This window comes from Sinohyriopsis cumingii, chromosome 7 (genome assembly GCF_028554795.1).
Source record: "Sinohyriopsis cumingii isolate HCF-2022 chromosome 7, ASM2855479v2, whole genome shotgun sequence".
Classification (NCBI taxonomy): domain Eukaryota; kingdom Metazoa; phylum Mollusca; class Bivalvia; order Unionida; family Unionidae; genus Sinohyriopsis; species Sinohyriopsis cumingii.
In genome coordinates, this window is record NC_142967.1 from 57034220 (window position 1) to 57053070 (window position 18851).

The 18851-nt window shown below is 34.9% G+C and overlaps 1 protein-coding gene across 10 annotated transcripts in view; it reads right to left on the reverse strand.

Moving 5' to 3' along the window:
* LOC149795316 (uncharacterized) overlaps positions 1-18851 on the reverse strand; it is a 137802-nt gene that overhangs the window by 19177 nt on the left and 99774 nt on the right. For all 10 annotated transcript variants that reach the window (XM_089965068.1, XM_089965070.1, XM_089965069.1 and 7 more), the window contains one exon: positions 4901-4958. In XM_089965068.1, the coding sequence (XP_089821194.1) occupies positions 4901-4958 (58 nt within the window). The remainder of the gene's footprint in view (positions 1-4900; positions 4959-18851) is intronic.

Consider the following 18851-nt stretch of genomic DNA (forward strand, 5'->3'; position numbering starts at 1 on the left):
GTGTGGATTTTGAGCTGGCAGGTCAACTGTAGACATAATCTTTTCACTATGCAAGCTGCAGGAGAATTGTCACGAGCAGCAGATGCCCCTCTAAATTGCCGTCATAGACCTGATAGAACGCACCAACATGAACAGCATGTTCTCCATTCTCAGCGAGAGGCACCTTCACTGGCTCAGCCAAGTCAACAGAATGGACCCTGGCCGCATTCCCAAGGACCTGTTATATGGGGAGTTAGCAGAAGGTGCATGACCGATTGGACGACCACGTCTGTGCTACAAAGATGTTTGCAAGAAGGACATGAAGATGGCCAACAGCAATGTCAATGACTGGGAGAGCTGTGCTAAAAAAGTGTCATGATTCTGGGTCATTTATCTGATAAACCCATGATCCTAAAGCTTGACAGGCTCTCTGCAATAATGGTATGCAAAGAATATTTCAGAACAACTCATAGTGTCACTCATTTGCAATACTTTTGCTGCCTAACAGGTGCTTGCAAACTGTTTGTACACAAAATGTGCAAAGCATTTGATTTTAAAAAAGATATATGTGCAGCACACTAGTGTTAAATAATGAACACATAAAAAATAAACATAGTAACAATTCCATGTAAACCAGCAATTAATTTACAATACTACACTTGTTGCTTATTAATCATGTGACTTTATTAATATAGTATTGGTTGCAGATTTCAGAATATTAAAGTGTTAAATATTGTTAGATTTTATGCTGTACTGGGCTTGCAAATGACAGAAATAATTAAACTCATTTCATAATTTTTCATTTGAAATTGGCATCCATGTAAGATCCTGAAAAAGACCCCATCTTAATAATGTATTTCATTATGACCATTCCTGTTATATGGCAGGTATGGTGATGGATTACATTTAATTGTTTGGTAGTTAAATCTATTACATATTTCACAATATGGTGTTTACTCTAAGGTATTATAATTCAGGATTATGGTACCATGTATACTTCCTTATAAGTGGAGTCAAATTGCAAACAACAAAGATCCTGATCTGCTGTGTCATAATGTGCCTGCAGATCAGGGTCAATGTTGTTCTACTGATTACTCCTAACAAACTGCACAGAACCAGATTAGTCCTTATGAACTGCACAGAACCTGAGCTGCTAGTGCATTATACAACCACAATCTCGGTCTGTGCAATTTGTCTTATAAGTGAGTAAAATGGTATCTGAAACAGAGAAACATGTACACTTAATCTGCTGTAAGACAGAGTTTGAAGAAATTTCTTATTATTAAGTTAGGAGAGGCAAATGTGTGACCTCTAAATTCCAGACATCCAAACACACCTCCACACCATGTGAAGTTTTTCTCTACTATGTGGGTTTGTTTCCAAGCATGCCACCCTTTGTTTACATATACATGTATTGTTGAAGACAGAATACCTCCATTACAAACACTTTTCGTGAAGGGCTGTTGCTAGCATTTTTTAGAATATTATCAACAAGTGCTTTTTGCAATAAATTTGGAAGTACATAAAAATGCCTTTAACAAAATAAACAAGAAAGGAGCCATCTGTATTAGCAATGGTAACCAATCATACAACCCTGCTTTGTACTGGCATCTTTGTACAATATAATGTACCATAAATGTATACTCCCTTATAAGTCTATTGCAATTGCAAACAGCACAGTCCCAGATCTGCAATTGTATAATGCTTTGGAAGATCTGGGTCTATGTAGATTGTTGGAAGCATTATGTGATGGCATATCAGGGTCTATGTTGTTTGCTGTTGGATTTGTCTTAATAGGTGAATATAAAAAACTGAGAAAAAATCATGTAAGCAGAGAGAACTTATTATGTCCAATACCATTGAATATGGACTGGTAATAATAGTGTTTGCACCAACATATAATGTGCACGCAAACAAACACAGATCCAGTTTCACCAACCCATAAAATGCTGTCAGTTTTAGCTGTTCATTGTAATTATGACTGCAAGCCTCAAGCAAACTTCTAAGAATAGTGACTTATCAAATATCAAAAAATACAATCCAGTATTTCTTTTAAAAATTATTCAAGCTGAGTGTAAGAACTCATACAAGGTCATAACTTGATCATGTGATTTCAATTTTGATGCAAGTTAACTGGCTGAAGCAAAATGGAACACAACTTCTGCTTCAAAAGGTAAGTTTTGATCCCAAAAATATGAAATGGTGTTATATTATCAATAGACATCACTATATTTGCCAATTTAGCAAATGAGGCATGGTCTGAATTATAATCATTTCGAAACTAAATACCACAAAAACAAGAGGCTCCTGTGGGTCTGATATCTTTCCTTTGCTTACATAAAATACAGCTGACCATGTCACTGAGCAGGCTTGTATATCTACACAACGTATGCAAACGATCTCCCAAATGTTACTTCAGGTTGATTTTACCTATTTTACTATGGATGCTGATTTTACCTATTTTACTATAGTGTCAGAAACACACTTTCCAAAGATAAAGGAATAATTAATCTGTAAAGTCATAATCAAAATTATCAAAAACTTTATTCAAATCTTTAACTGTTTGTTTACTGAATCATGTCTTTCAAGCAAACTGAAATTATAGGTTTCATTATTCTTCATAATTAAAGAATTTAGAGTTTCAGGAAAAATGCATACTGAGGAATATTTTAAACTAAAGATGGAAATAAAAAAAATAATTCTTGACTAATTTGTCAGTACTGACATTAAACAAATGAAATGCCATAAAATAATTCACAATACATATTATAACATAAATTAAAAATGGCAATACTAGCAGGTGTCACACTGTTTTTCACCAATATATCAAACCTGCTTTAAAAAATATTAACAATTTCAAATGTAGCCATGTCATTAGAAATGATTCTTTGCAAATAAATTTATCAACTTAGACATGGTTTTTCAAAATAAATATTTTCATACTGGAGCGAAATCAATTTTAGAAGAAAAAAAACAGTTATTTGCAAGCAAATATCTGTTAAGTGTGCAGAGAAGTTCTGATCCCAAATTACAACAATGCACATTGTTTATGTAAGCCTGCAATTGTACATTATCTCTAACATCGTTTATAACCTATATCTTTTATTCAAACTTTAACAGGAAAAATGTGGAAATTATTTTATCAAAATCTGATCAGGAACATGGCCTCCTGCAAATGTTGATGGACAGACAATAAGCACATGACCATGCCAAGGTCTCACTAGGTCTTATGAGGTAAGCACATGACCATGCCATAGTCTCACTAGGTCTTATGATGAGGTAAGCACATGACCATGCCATGGTCTCACTAGGTCTTATGATGAGGTAAGCACATGACCATGCCATGGTCTCACTAGGTCTTATGATGAGGTAAGCACATGACCATGCCATGGTCTCACTAGGTCTTATGATGAGGTAAGCACATGACCATGCCATGGTCTCACTAGGTCTTATGATGAGATAAGCACATGACCATGCCATAGTCTCACTAGGTTTTATGATGAGGTAAGCACATGACCATGCCATAGTCCCACTTGGTCTTATGATGAGGTAAGCTAAATCTAAAATATGGCCAACATAAGTTGAACTTGACCTTTGTCATCTTAATATAAAGCCTTACACAAAATTTTAATTCTATTCAAGTTCTTCAAAGATGAATGAACTGAAATAAAACTGAAGGGCAAAGTTTTAATTCAAACTTGGGCCACAGCTCCATAAAATTCTGCCAGAAAATGGTGAAAAATGAACCTGGCCTTAGTCTTCCTAATGAAAAGCTTATTTTCAAATTTCATTTCAATCCATGAATTTCTTTAAAAGTAGCTGAGGAAATGAGCAAAGTTCTAAATCAAACCATAACTCTATAAAAACTTTGCCTGAAAACAGTGAAAATCAAACTGAATGAGGTCTTTTTAATGTAAACCCCTCAAAGAATCTTTCATTTAAATCCGTACAGTCCCTGAGACAGTATAAAGCACAAATGAAATTGTGACATGACAAGACAGAATGAGAAGTGATGAGAGAGGGCAGGACCAAAGGACATGGGCAACACAATAATATTGCAGGGGTATACACCTGTCTTGAAAGACCACATTTTCAATGCACAGATGTGTTAATATAATGACCTGTCATGAGAGATAATGTTTTGAGCAACAATGGGGTTTTGGGGGGCAGAAGGGGTGGTCTTTCAGAACAGGTCCTACTGTACTGATTAAACTATACATTCCTTCATCTTTAAGGAATACTGCAGGATTTGCTGGCTAACAGAATCTTTCCTTAATTCAAATTAATATAAACATGCATGTTTTAAAAACAAGAACATTATCAACACAATCAAGATCAACAGTTCTGGAGCAAGTGTGTCAAACTATTCTAACTATTCGACATTCCATAATGAAGTGTATCCACTCTAGAAAACCCTATTTTATCAAAATGATATGTATTTGATCAATTGATTACAGCGATGAAGCATGTCTGAGATATGGAGATGTGACCCAGCAATGTTCTCATTGGATTTAAACTGTCCCACCTCTATGGCAGATATAAACTTTAAGCAAAAGTCTAAACAATAACAACATGATGGAAAATCAAGAACTAATTTTTTTCATGCTTAATCACTCCTGAATCAGTTATTTTTGGTAAACAAAATGTCAGCATTTCTCTCATATTACTCTGCCACATAAATTCTAGTCATTAAGAGACAGTTTGTCTTTTTCATGCTTGGCCCAGGTGCTGCAACTGTAACCAAATCCACAAAGGTCTGGTGTATACATTGCAGTTACTAAGTGTGAAAGATGTAAGTATTCTGACAACAGAATGAATTTTAATTTTATCGTGAAGAAATATGCCATTACAACTGAATTAATTTAATATTCATTCATGTCAATCATTGTGTATGCTATGGTGGCATGTTTAATCCAATTACCTCCTGTTCCTGATGATGAAGTGTGGATGGAGTCTTTGGATCTGTCCTCATGGTTTGTCTGAAAAATTGTACAAGAATTTTTAGATTCATTACCTCGTTGTAGATACAACAGTTACAAATCAAAATATCATTTAAATAATTCTGCTAAAATGCAGGTATTCAAACTGCCATTCTGTGCAATTTTTTTAAAAGAATGTAAACTCCAAGATGATTGCATGGCACAATTTCATGGTTCTCCTGTTGATTCCGTGTTATGAGTGTGTGACTGGGATTTTTAACATAGATTTAACAATTTTTCAGTCATACTGCTATGATGTCTGCAGTGTGGCAGTTTATAGTGATGTCTAGCACTGGGGCATCATGCCACAGACACGTAGCATGATGTTCCACCCAGTCATATTATCCTCACACCAGGCTGACCAGTCCTAACACTAACCTCTTAATGCTGAGTGCCAAGTGAGGCAGCTGTTAGTGGCATTTTTGTAAGTCTTTTGTATAATTCGGCCAAGGTCGAACCCACAGCCTCCTGCATCTGAGGTGGACACTCTAACCACTAGGCCACCGAAGCGGTCTTGATACTGGGTAATTATGACAATTTTGCAACATGTACACCAATGTCATGGATGAAGGTGGAATTCAAAGGGACCACATCCTGTCAAGCATTGTATCTCTTCCCTGAAACCATTTAAGTTTAGAGTCTCTTTTTGAAAGTTCAAAGTCAACTGCACATTTGGACTCATAATAACTCTAAATAAATATTGTAAATTGATCAACCTCAGACCAATTTAGTAGTAAAATGCATCGACTGACATAGATACGGACTTGTCCTATCATGTAACTGAACAAAACTCATCCTGTCTGACTGAAACCTAAGTTTAGATAAAACCGTTGCCTGATATCCTGGACAGAACTCTCGAATTTCAATTCAATTTCAAACGAGATTATGGGGAAGACTTTCTAATTTTCTATGAACCACCTGACAAATTCTATAAAATGCGTGTGTTTAAAGTTGATATGCTGAAGATTATTAGAAACATTTCTTAAATATCAATATAAAACTTCTGACAACAATAATCGTGTTCATATAACACAAAGTCCCCAGATTACTCCTAACAAACTGCACAGACCCAGATCTGGCAGCGCATACATAAGTATATAAGGCAAGACTTGTATTACGAATGAGGGCACCTCATACTGAGGTATAGTTATAACAGTGCACATATTATAAGTGGTTCTTAATTGCCAGGAACTAAAACTGATTAAATATCAAAATCTGAAGAATCTGATTTTGCTAATGATTCTTCAGATCCAACTGTCTGCGTAGTTTGCAGTCGGATCTATCTTTTGTGCAAGTATATATGGATACTTATAACAGGAATTAAATAAACCCAATTTAATGGGATCAATGACCACACACATTTTAAAAGTAGGGGGGCTGTATAGTGAGGGGTATTATATAACAAAGAACTACATTAGCAACATCAGATTTTTTTCGTGGGAAATACCCCAAAAATAGATATACCACAAATACATGAAATTTATAACAAAGAATTTGATTAGCTATACCAGTCTATTTGCAATGAAATGCTATACCAGTCTATTTGCAATGAAATGTTATAAAGTACTGACAATTTAGATCTAAACAAGAAAATAACAACAAAATTTGATAACTGCATAACCATCATGGGACTGTACAGATATTTCCAATAAAGTAATTTATAAAGACATGTAACATAACATGATAATAGGTTTGGTGATATCTTTGTAGTTCAGTGATCAAAGCTGACCCTGAAGGAAGGGTATATAACTAATGGGGGGGGGGAATAATCTAGAAAATCAATGATCATTGACATAATTTGTTCTGTAGATAGTAGATCAAAGAAATGTTTTGATGTTGCTTCTGGCCATTTAAAAAATAAAAGCAAAACCAGAATGTGGTCAATATTTGTAAAAGAAACATTGCCCTAACCAATGTTACTGAGAGAAAGGGGAAATTAAATAAGCAAATACAACTGGTAGTTTGCCTATCAAACCCAAAAGAAAATAGCTGTAAAATTGCCAATTGAGAACAATGCAAAAAGTCTTTGAAAAAAAGTGTTAAGATTATTATTTTACAAAGAGTTTGTCAAGTGCAAATGTCAAGCTGTTTCTTTTGCAAAGTACACATTTTTTTTCAATAATAATACATATCCTAATGAAAATTGCATTATATTCTAATGAAAATGACAAATCTAGAAGAAGTATGTGCAAAAGTCTGATGATTCATACATTAAAGAAACAATGCTGTTTTACATTCCCAAAGTCAAGATTTATTTTGGCAAAAACGTTTTACAAGGAAAAATATATATTTGGTTGTCATGATACAAGGTAACAAAGAACACTACCCACATGCAGTACCAAATATGCCTGCTTAAAAGTCAGATCTATTTGCAAACTGTATAAATTGTTATGACTGATTAGAACTATATATACTTGCTTATAAGTCAAGTCCAACTGCAAACTACACGGACCCAGATCTGCAATTGCATAATAAGCCAGAAGATCTGGGTCTGTGCAGTTTGTTAGGAGTAATCAGTAGAACAAACAATATATACCCTGGTCTGCAGACGCATTATGATATGGTAGATCAGGATCTTTGTTGTCTGTAGTTTGACTTGACTTATCAGTGAGTATATACATTACTACAAACACCACAGACCTTGATCTGATTTGCATAACGCACTAGTAGATCAGGATCTATGTTAATTGAAGTTGGACCCAGTATATATGGTAGAACTTTTCTGTATAACCCTGCCTGATCATCACATTTTTCCAAGTGACATTTTGAACCAAACTGCACGATCCAAAATAATTCATATTTTTAATTTCTTCAATAGTGTGCTGATATCAAATTTTCTACAACTGACATATATTTATTTAAGTTTAGCAGTGATATTAATCTCATGAAGAAAACATGTAAAAAAAATAAGCCCATCCCCACTTGAAAAAGTTGTAAGTTTTAATTTTAAGAAGTTTTATAGTGATTTGACATATTGCTCAATCAATTCCACCCATCCATTATCACCTCAAGTATTCCGTGAACACACTGCAGGAATAATGTAAAATAACCACAAACATTAGTTGTAACAGGTTTATGAATAGTATCTTCCTAATGAAGGGTCAATTGTTATCATTCCAGGGAGTACTAGTCAGAACAAAGTATTATAGTACATGTATACATCAATTAAACAAAGCTTACTCATGTCACTCAGGTTAATTTTGAGAAGTAACTGTCAAGTCATCTAATGCCAAACATTCATAATTCTACCAGAGAGTCATCTGAATCTACCATATGTACTCATTTATAAGCCCAGTCCAACAGCAAACTGCAGATTCAGATCCGAGTCTATACACTTAATTAGAAACAGTGAGTAAAACAAACAACAATGATCCTGATCTGCTGGCACATTATGCAAAGGCCAATCAGGGTCGATGTTGTTTGCTGATGGATTCGACTTATAAACAAGTATATACACTATACAACTTTTACCATTATTTTTCTCCGTGAGTAAGTAATTGATAATTTAAGCATAACTTTGAATAATTGCTGGCGTGTGTTAAAATTGACAGCAAAATTCTTTGAGTACGACTTAACAAACGTGAGTGAAATTATAAATGTTCAAAATTGTAGGATGATGACTTTTAAAAGATGAACTGTTCACTTATTAGTGAATTGATGTCCACATAAATTGAGCAATGCAGAATTTTGTCCATACTTTAAAGTTGTCTTTGAATACAGAATATTACAAGCAATTACAAATTGGGTTAGTGTTACTGTTTTCTATCTTTACAATTCAAAAACAAATTTCACTAACTTCTACTATAAAGTTAATTGTTTGGAAATACTCAGCACAATTCTAAGCCCTATTTGTGGTATTTGTTATAGTATCCATGAACTTTTGTCTGGAAAGAGAGTCAAAGTGACACACTTTTGTAATTCTGACACTTCAAGAAATTCTTGCCTAGTAATCAACAATGTAATATCAGTGCTTTCTAATGCAACCAAAAGAGAATTATTCTTATTTTGTCCTTCCAAATAACAAAATTTATTGAGTGCAGCAAGTTTTTGTAAGGGAAAAAGAGTAAAGTTTTCACAAATTGACATTTTCTTATTAAGTTTGTAGAATGAATGAATTTGCACTGAAAAATATTCAAGCAAATTATTTTGGCAGTGACCAATGCGTCTGCAAATCAGCCTGCCAAACAAGGAGTCCAGCGATATTTTCCTGTACAAATTCAATAACCTATTTATTATATAATTAAAACAAATTAAAAATAAAATGTTATTTTGTACACTGTCACTGAACAAGAGAACTAAACAATGCTGTAAATTAAAATTCAATTAGTCATCTTCACACAAATGAATTTAAAACCTCGCCCATCATAAATGGAGCTGTAACATTTCATCAATATACAGGTAAAGTTTATGTGCCAGCACAATTATTAGTACATGTACTTATTTTCATTTTGCAAATTAAGTATCTACATTCTGAAAGTAATCATGCATCAGTGTTGAATATTCTTGTGCTTTCAAACAGGATATATGCAGTTTTTGATGCAATAACAATTGTACATAATGACCTTTCAAGGAGCACCACTTTCTGTGATTTCATTTTCCTGTCAAGAAAACTGAACCAATTTATCACTTGTTTTATAACAACTGTGCTTTTTACTGTCTGTATGGGTCTCACTACCATGCTGTGGCTTTTTACTGTATTTATGGGTCTCAATACCATGCTGTGCTTTCTGGGTCTCAATATCATGCTGTGCTTTTTACTGTCTGTATGGGTTTCACTACCATGCTGTGCTTTCTATTGTCTGCAGGGTTTCAATGCCATGCTGTGGCTTTTTACTGTATGTATGGGTCTCACTATCATGCTGTGGCTTTTTACTCTATGTATGGATCTCACTACCATGATGTGGCTTTTTACTGTATGTATGGGTCTCAACACCATGATGTGCTTTCTGGGTCTCAATACCATGCTGTGCATTCTACTGTCTGCATGGGTCTCAATACTATGCTGCATTTTCTGCTGTATGTATGGGTCTTGATACCATGCTGTGCATTCTACTGCCTGCATGGGTCTCACTACCATGCTAGAGTTTCTACTGCCTGCATGGGTCTTGATACCATGCTGTGCTTTCTATTGCCTGCATGGGTCTTAATAGCATGATGTGCTTTCTACTGTATGTGTGTGTCTTAATATCATGCTGTGCTTTCTACTGCCTGCATGTCTTAATATCATGCTATGGTTTCTACTGTCTGCATGTGTCCTAATATCATGCTGTGCTTTCTACTGTCTGCATGGGTCTTAATATCATGCTATGGTTTCTACTGTCTGCATGTGTCCTAATATCATGCTGTGCTTTCTACTGTCTGCATGTGTCTTAATATCATGATGTGCTTTATACTGTCTGCATGAGTGTCAATACTAAGCTTTGGCTTTCTACCATCTGCATGGGTCTCACTACCATGCTGTACATTCTACATTCTGCATGGGTCTCAGTACCAGGTTGTACTTTCTACTGTCTGCATAGGTCTCACTACCATGATGTGCTTTCTAAAGCCTCCATAGGTCTCACTACCATGCTGTGCTTTCTAAAGCCTCCATAGGTCTCACTACCATACTGTGCTTTCTAGTCTGCATGGGTCTTACTACCATGCTCTTCTTTCTACTGCCTGCATGGGTCTCAGTACCAGGTTGTACTTTCTACTGTCTGCATAGGTCTTATGTGCTTATTACTGTCTGCATGGGTCTCAATAACAAGTTATAGTAGTCCTGGTCATCATCTGGTAGGCAATGGTACATGCAAAAGTTCTGCTATGTTTCACACCAGAAAATATTTACTGCATGTACTCACTAACAAGTCAAGTCAAACTGAAAATAATAAAGATCCTGATCTGCCATAGCAAAATACATCTGCAGATCAGGGTCTATGCTGTTTGTTCGACTGATTACTCCTAACAAACTGCATAGATCCAGATCTGCTGGAGCATTATGCAACAGCAGATCGAGGTCTATGTGATTTGTAGATAGACTAGACTTTTAAGTACATACAGTAATAGTAACATTAACGCACAATTGGGTGGGGGTATAATGGCACTTTTAAGACATTACTGCAGAGGAAATGGGAGCTGAGTGCCTTTGTCAAGGACACATCGCAGCAACCAACATAGGATCGTCATGGTGGGAAATGAACCTTGAATTACAAATCTTGATTGCTCTACCAAATGAGTTACTGTGGCCTCTCTTAATGCAAAATGAATGGGAATAGTTTCAGAGTATATAATAATATCAAATACCTGAGATATCATTGACAATGACTAAGTCTTAAGAATTTTTACTTTAATGTAAAAAAATTCTGACTCTTTCTTTCTTGTCATCAGAAAAACACTTTTCTCTTTTCACATATGTTTATATCACCATAAAAAAGATTGAATTTACACAATTTCTTCCATATAACTCCAACTTCTCAGCTCCCAAGTTGCATGCAAAATAATGAGAATATTTTACTAACATATAAAAAGGTAAAACTAGCAATTTTTCTTTTTTCATTAATTAATAAGAAATTAAATGTTGAAACCACAACATTTTATGTCCAATTGCTGCTACAGTTCATAGAGTTAAGATGCACTTAAACTGTAATGTTGTACTGATAGCGTTAGAATGTAATATTCTGAGCTGTGTAACAATTGCTTGTTTTACCAAAAAGTGAAAAAAAGCAGACATAGATTTGTTTGTGCATCATGCTGTGGGTAAATTTATTCTGCACATAACTGGCTGTGTAAGTACACGATTTTTACTATTTTGATGAAGGAAAAGATTCAAATATGGAGGAATTAACAAAATGACAATGATATGTTCCAAAAGCACAGGTGAAAATAATAGAAACTACATAAATGAACAAATTTCAAATTTTTGTTTTAAAGTATAAAAGTACAGTATGTTTGGATAGGTGATGGAAATAATAATTTATTACAGAGTTAAAATTGAACGTGGAGTAGCAGGTAGCAAATAGTTGCAATGTATATTTTGAATCTTGTAGCAAATAGTTGCAACGTATGTTTTAAATCTGGTAGCAAATAGTTGCAATGTATGTTTTAAATCTGGTAGCAAATAGTTGCAATGTATGTTTGAATCTGGTAGCAAATAGTTGCAACGTATGTTTTAAATCTGGTAGCAAATAGTTGCAACATATGTTTTAAATCCGGGAGCAAAATGGCTTATCAAGAGGCAAAAGTTTGGCTGTGACTTTTCATGTTGTTGAAATTCTTGGTAGAAAAATTATAAAGAAAATTTTTCACCAAGTAGGAGAACTATAAACAGTAAATTTGCCATTTGCTACCATGTATTTGAACCCAGTATTAATTGTGTGCAGTTTTCACATATGAAATGAGTTTGACCCATTTCCTGCAGAACACAATAAAATGTCTATTTCTTAAACTTGGACAAAAGGCAAAGGAGCTGTACAATTTCTGTTCTTTATCTCCTTCAAATATTTACACTTCTTAATATAGACCACAATTAATTTTTTTTTCATGTGAATGTGCTATTTGACTTGAAAATATGTATCAGTGTGATACATGCAAGTCAATCTTCACTTGACTTTCCTGATGATGTGCCTGACTTACTTATAAATAAAATGTATTCGACTGTGAAAAACATTCATCCAGGTCTGCCATCACATGTAGTAATGTGCTGACAGATTAATGTTTACATGGTTTGGTCTACTTTGGATTTTTAGCAAAAAGCAAAGAGCATGATGTGCTGGTGTACAATATTCAACATAATACAAGTACAGTCTAATTTAGGGTTAAGTTTATAACAATGAATGCACACTGATGATATTATAAACAATGCCCCCATCATGTATGTGTACATATACTGACAACAGCATAAATTATGCCCCCATCATGCATGTGTATGCCCCCAGCATGCATGTGTACATACACTGACAATAGTATAAACAATGCCCCATCATACAGGTGTAGATACACTGACAATAGTATAAACAATGCCCCATTATGCATGTGTAGATAGACTGACAATAGTATAAACAATGCCCCATCATGCATGTGTAGATAGACTGACAATAGTATAAACAATCCCCCATCATGTATGTGTACATACACTGACAATAGTATAAACAATGCCCTCGTCATGTATGTGTACATATACTAACAACAGTATAAACATCATGTGTACATACACTGACAGTAGTATAAACAATGCCTCATTATGCATGTGTACATACACTAACAATAGTATAAATATCATGTATGTGTAAATACACTGACAATAGTATAAACAATGCCCTCGTCATGTATGTGTACATATACTAACAATAGTATAAACATCATGTATGTGTAAATACACTGACAATAGTATAAACAATGCCCTCGTCATGTATGTGTACATACACTAACAATAGTATAAACATCATGTATGTGTAAATACACTGACAATAGTATAAACAATGCCCTCGTCATGTATGTGTACATATACTAACAATAGTATAAACATCATGTGTACATACACTGACAGTAGTATAAACAATGCCTCATCATGCATGTGTACATACACTAACAATAGTATAAACATCATGTATGGGGACATTGTACACATTCATGTTGGAGACATTGTTATAATAGTGCCACTGTATGTATGCATATATGATGGGGGGCATTGTTTATAATGTCATTGTATGTACACATGCGTGATGGGGGCATTATTTATAATACACATACATGATGTTTATACTATTGTTAGTGTATGTACACATGCATGATGGGGCATTGTACTGTCTCTTCTCAATATGGTTATGCTTAATAAAGGTGGTGCTCTGCTGTTTCATAATTTGCATAGGGTTAGATTTTTAAAGAAAAAGAATTTCTCAGGATTTCCTCCCTGGTTATACTGGCTATATAATAAAGACTTTGTATATGTTAGGTGTTGTTAAAAGAACTTTTAATTCCCTTTATTTTGATGTATGATTGATGGGTGTTATTTGGGTTCTAGAGTATACAGCTTGGACTCACTTCAGATGTTTGTAAAAAAAAAAAAAAACAGCTTGCTCCACTTGGTCATTTCCATTCCTTGACTAAAGAGGTAAATTGTTAAAAAAACAGAGCTGATAACTTTTGTTTATGCTTTTCTGATATTTTTGAATTCATTTGTTGCACTTTTTAAAGCTGGTATTGCCTACTTTGGCAAAATTCAATTTGCCTATTACTTTTGATGAATTCAGGTTAATTTTAAAAGCACACAAAAGATACCATTTTTGTCTACTGTGAGCTTTGATTATGTACAACTTCCACATGTACATTATCCAAAGAAATGTCAGCCAAAGTACATGAAAATAACATAGAGGTATGCCAACATTATCTCCATTGTGCATGATGCAAATGCAAAAAAACTTCATCTTACATGTCTCTCTCTCAAAAGTACATAATAACTGGTGAGCACCGCCAACGACAAGTTTGTGCTACGTTACATTAAGTTTCCTCACAGAGTTCTGTGGTAAGTTACATTAAGTTTCCTCACAGAGTTCTGTGGTAAGTTACATTAAGTGTCCTCATAGAGTTCTGTGGTAAGTTACATTAAGTGTCCTCATAGAGTTTTGTGGTAAGTTACATTAAGTTTCCTCAGTTCTGTGGTAAATTTACATTAAGTTTCCTCATAGAGTTCTGTGGTAAGTTACATTAAGTTTCCTCATAGAGTTCTGTGGTAATTTACATTAGGTTTACTCTATAAGTTTCCTCATAGAGTTCTGTGGTAAGTTACATTAAGTTTCCTCATAGAGTTCTGTGGTAATTTACATTAGGTTTACTCCTAGAGTTCTGTGGTAAGTTACATTAAGTTTCCTCATAGAGTTCTGTGGTAAGTTCCATCAAGTTCCATGGTAGAGCAGACAAATCTTGTGGTAACTTCCATTAAATTCCATGGTAGAGTAGACATGCTTCTTGGTATGCTCCTTTAAGTTACATGGTAAAGCAGACATGCTTGTGGTAATTAAATGCTTGTACTTTTAGACTCGCTTGGAATAACCCCACGACCCCCTGGAAAACTGTGGCCCACAGGTTGGGAACCACTGGGTTATAGCATTTGAAATGTGTGGTCTAAGAAAATTAGCTTAATTATGATGTGCAGAAAATAGAAAAAAGATAGTCATTTAAATAACTAAGGCATAACGACAAACGAGCCAGATAACAAAAGCATGATAATTACAAGTCATTCATAATCAGTATATAACAAAGGCTGAACAAAAGGTGCCAGGTAACAAAGGCCACACCTCATTCAGTATCGTTACTTTAAAATCACAGGTTGCTTGTTCACTGCAACAAAATCATGAAAAAATGTTTTTATCTTGTGTTTGTTTAAAATGAATTACGTAGAAATATCATCTAGTTATTGTAATTCATATGCTGAGTACAGCTGTGAGTAAATCTCTGCTGTGTTCATTCTGATTTCTGCTTGCTGTGAAGATGGCTGTGAATTAAAAATGTCTCTTTTGACACAAAACTATAAATAAAAAATACATGGATGAGAAGTCCAAGCACTGACAAGCAGAGATACCTAGCAAGCCTTGAAAAGAAAAATAATGAACATGAAATAAATATTTGGATGGATGGATGGTCACCAGAAAGAGGGGTTGTACATGATCAATCACAATATTATTCATAAATATGCAAATATAAATACAACCTGGAAACATGCCCAATACTCATCCCTAAAGTCAAAAAAGAAGACAGCAAGATTAACATAAAATCTTGACACCAAATTTTATTACCAACAGCTGAGACAAAACTTCACCTGAGAGTGATACCCATTTCTCAAAGTCTGTTACTAATGGGTGAAAGCACAAGATCTCTCAATAATTTCTGTTCTTTTCTCTGGCAGTTTCATATAAAATTAAACCTACTATATAACAGCCATTTCCATAAGACAGTCAACTTTATAATACAGACATTTTTCCAAAGACCCAACAAACTAATTTCATCTAAACTCAATCTTACTACAAACACCACCTTTACATTAGGTACATCCAGTTTTAGCCAGTCCCAGGAGTGGCTCTATTATTTAAGTGTCAGTGTACCTAACAAGAGTGCATAAAAGTGTTGAAGTGAATCCGTGTATAAACTGACCTTTATCTATTACCTCAATAGCAAGGAATAATGACATAAATATTCCTTTTAGTATCGTTAACTTAGGTGTTTAGTGGCAATTCCACTCTCCAAAGAAAACTACCTCTCTCTGCATAAATGGTGTGAAATTGCAATCAATTTTATTGTTCCGTAACAAGAATACCCTTGAATTAAAGTTATTAAAGATCTGACATACAACTGTCCACCTGGAAATTTCAGCTGAAGTTTTTGGCAAATAATGAACCCTTATCAAGTGAAGTATTTCCCAATATTGACAAATCCTGGATATATTCCATGAAAACAAATCTCGCCTACCACACAAATAACTTGTACAGGTAGATGACACCTGCACTAGTAGCAGTAAGCTACATTTATTTAGTGCTTTAAAAACCTCATTGTTAGCCAAGCTAGGAACTTTACTTTATGCTCATTAAAACACTGCAAACTTGCTTTAGAAGACAAACAGACAAAAAGAGAAAGACTGAGAGTGAGTACATATTTCCATTAATTGGAAATGTATTTCATGGAAATTTATGGAGAATATTGATAAAATGTATGATGAAATACACATTTTAAAAAACCCAAACGATTACAATATCCTACTTAGAACTACCAAAAAGTTTTCAAGCACAAACCTGGAACTCAAGCTATATAAACCATAAAAAAAAAAAAACAGCAGCAGCAACACAAAACAGGAAATGCCCTTCACTATACCACTAAGGTTTTGGTACCCTCTACAAATCAATTTTGCTTACAAACTATGTGTGACGCATGCTGATGATGGATGGTGACCACAAACAAAAGTCTGGCTCCCTTCCTTTAAGGGAAAAAAGGAAGACATAATCACATCTGATAATGAAGCATACCCCTTTCATTGAAATTTAGCAGTCAAGGAGAGCATTTTTTGCAGCACAGAAACAAAAATTGGTTATTTAGAACTGGAATGAAGCCTCAGCCCTAAGGACACACATAGTAACCAGCATGGGCTGATCTTGTTGTTGTTGTAGGGTTTAACGCCATTTTTCAGCACACGATACATGACCGCCAGTATTAATGGTGGAGGAAGAACCCGGGAAATCCCCAGAAAGAACCATCGACCCTCGAGAAGCTACTGGCAAGCTTTCTCACACACCCACATTGGCCGAATCTAAGGCTCAAACCTACGCAGACAGGTGAGATGGCAGTGATCTGTAACGGAGAGTGCTTTAGACCACTCGGCCACTCGGGGCCCCCATGGGCTGATCTAATAGGATAGCTAGAAATCAGACTATTTGCCCAAATATGGGCATTAGTTTGTCTCCAGATGGCTTTTCTGGATCAAGGGAATCAGCTGTGAATATAGTTTGAATGGGATGTCGGTCATGCTAGATGGGGCTGATCTTGAATAGAAGTATATGATGGTCATATCAGCTGGGAACAAGAAACCTCAAGGGATGGGTATGAAATGTCACACCTATCATATCCAAGTGATTCAGGAAGCCGTTCCTTCATTATCTATCTATTATCAAGAGCAGTACTGGATGTAGTTTATTTGTTTTGCAGAAAGGACAATCCATATTTAAAGATTTTGTTGATTAGCTGTCAATCTGAGTGGGTGATCCCTAGGTCAATCAGAGGGGCATACCATGGCCAAGCAGTACTGTCCAAGTATAAAAAAATTATAACCATGCCTGAAGATGAATGGTCCTTAACCAAATTAAAACCTATTTGAAAAATACATATTTCTGCATCTCTCAAATTACACTTTTCGAACCATGCATAAGTGTGTGTGTGTGTGTGTGTACTTTAATAATCTGATTTATATTGCAATGATGTCTGCAATATAGCAGTTTACTGTGTTCAAAACCATGACCTCCCACATCAGAGGCAGATGCTATAACCACCAGAGCAGTCAATAGAGTAATGACAATGGATAAAGCATTGTACGTGAGTAAATGGAAGCACATTGTTTTAAAGAAGAATTTTACTGAATAACTGTGTATACTTGTTTATAAGAAAAGTGCAACTGTAAAACAACATAGACTCTGATCTACCATCACATAATGCATCAGTACCACTTATTAGAGCATCCCCTGGATGTGGCAGGTCGTGGGTTCAAACCCCAGCCGAATCATACCAAGTCTTAAAACATGGTACTAACAGCTGCCTCGCTAGGTGCTCAGCATTAGTGTTAGGCCTGTTGTCAGGATAATGTGACTGGGTGGGACATCATGCTGCATGTCTGCAGCCTGATGCCCCAGTGCTAGACATCACTATAAACTGCCACACTGCAGACATCATTGTGTTATGGCTGAAAAATTGTTAAAACTACATTAAATATCCAAATGAAACATGACACGTGACACATACTACATCAGTAGATCAGGGTTTATGTTGTTAGTTCTACTGATTATGTTACATGTTTAATCTCTAATGAACAGTAACAAAAGAATCAATCCAAAAATAATCCATGAATAATCCACAAATTAAATTTTATAAGTCCTAGTAATGAAATGTTCTAATGAAATTAGAGTCCTGATGAAAAATCCAAAACAAAAGGCGATGATGTATACTCTAGTCAGTGTTTGAATTTCTGAATAAAATTTAGAGAAATATCTTCAACCAAGAATTCTGTATGAGCACTCAAATATTTCCAGGAAAAAGAATTTATCTTTTAGAATCCAAATAATTTGAATAAAAATTAAAATGTAACTACAAACTGGTCACAAACACACACTTTCCAGTGTAAAAGTCCAACTAATTAATTTCTCTATAGACATCGGTATC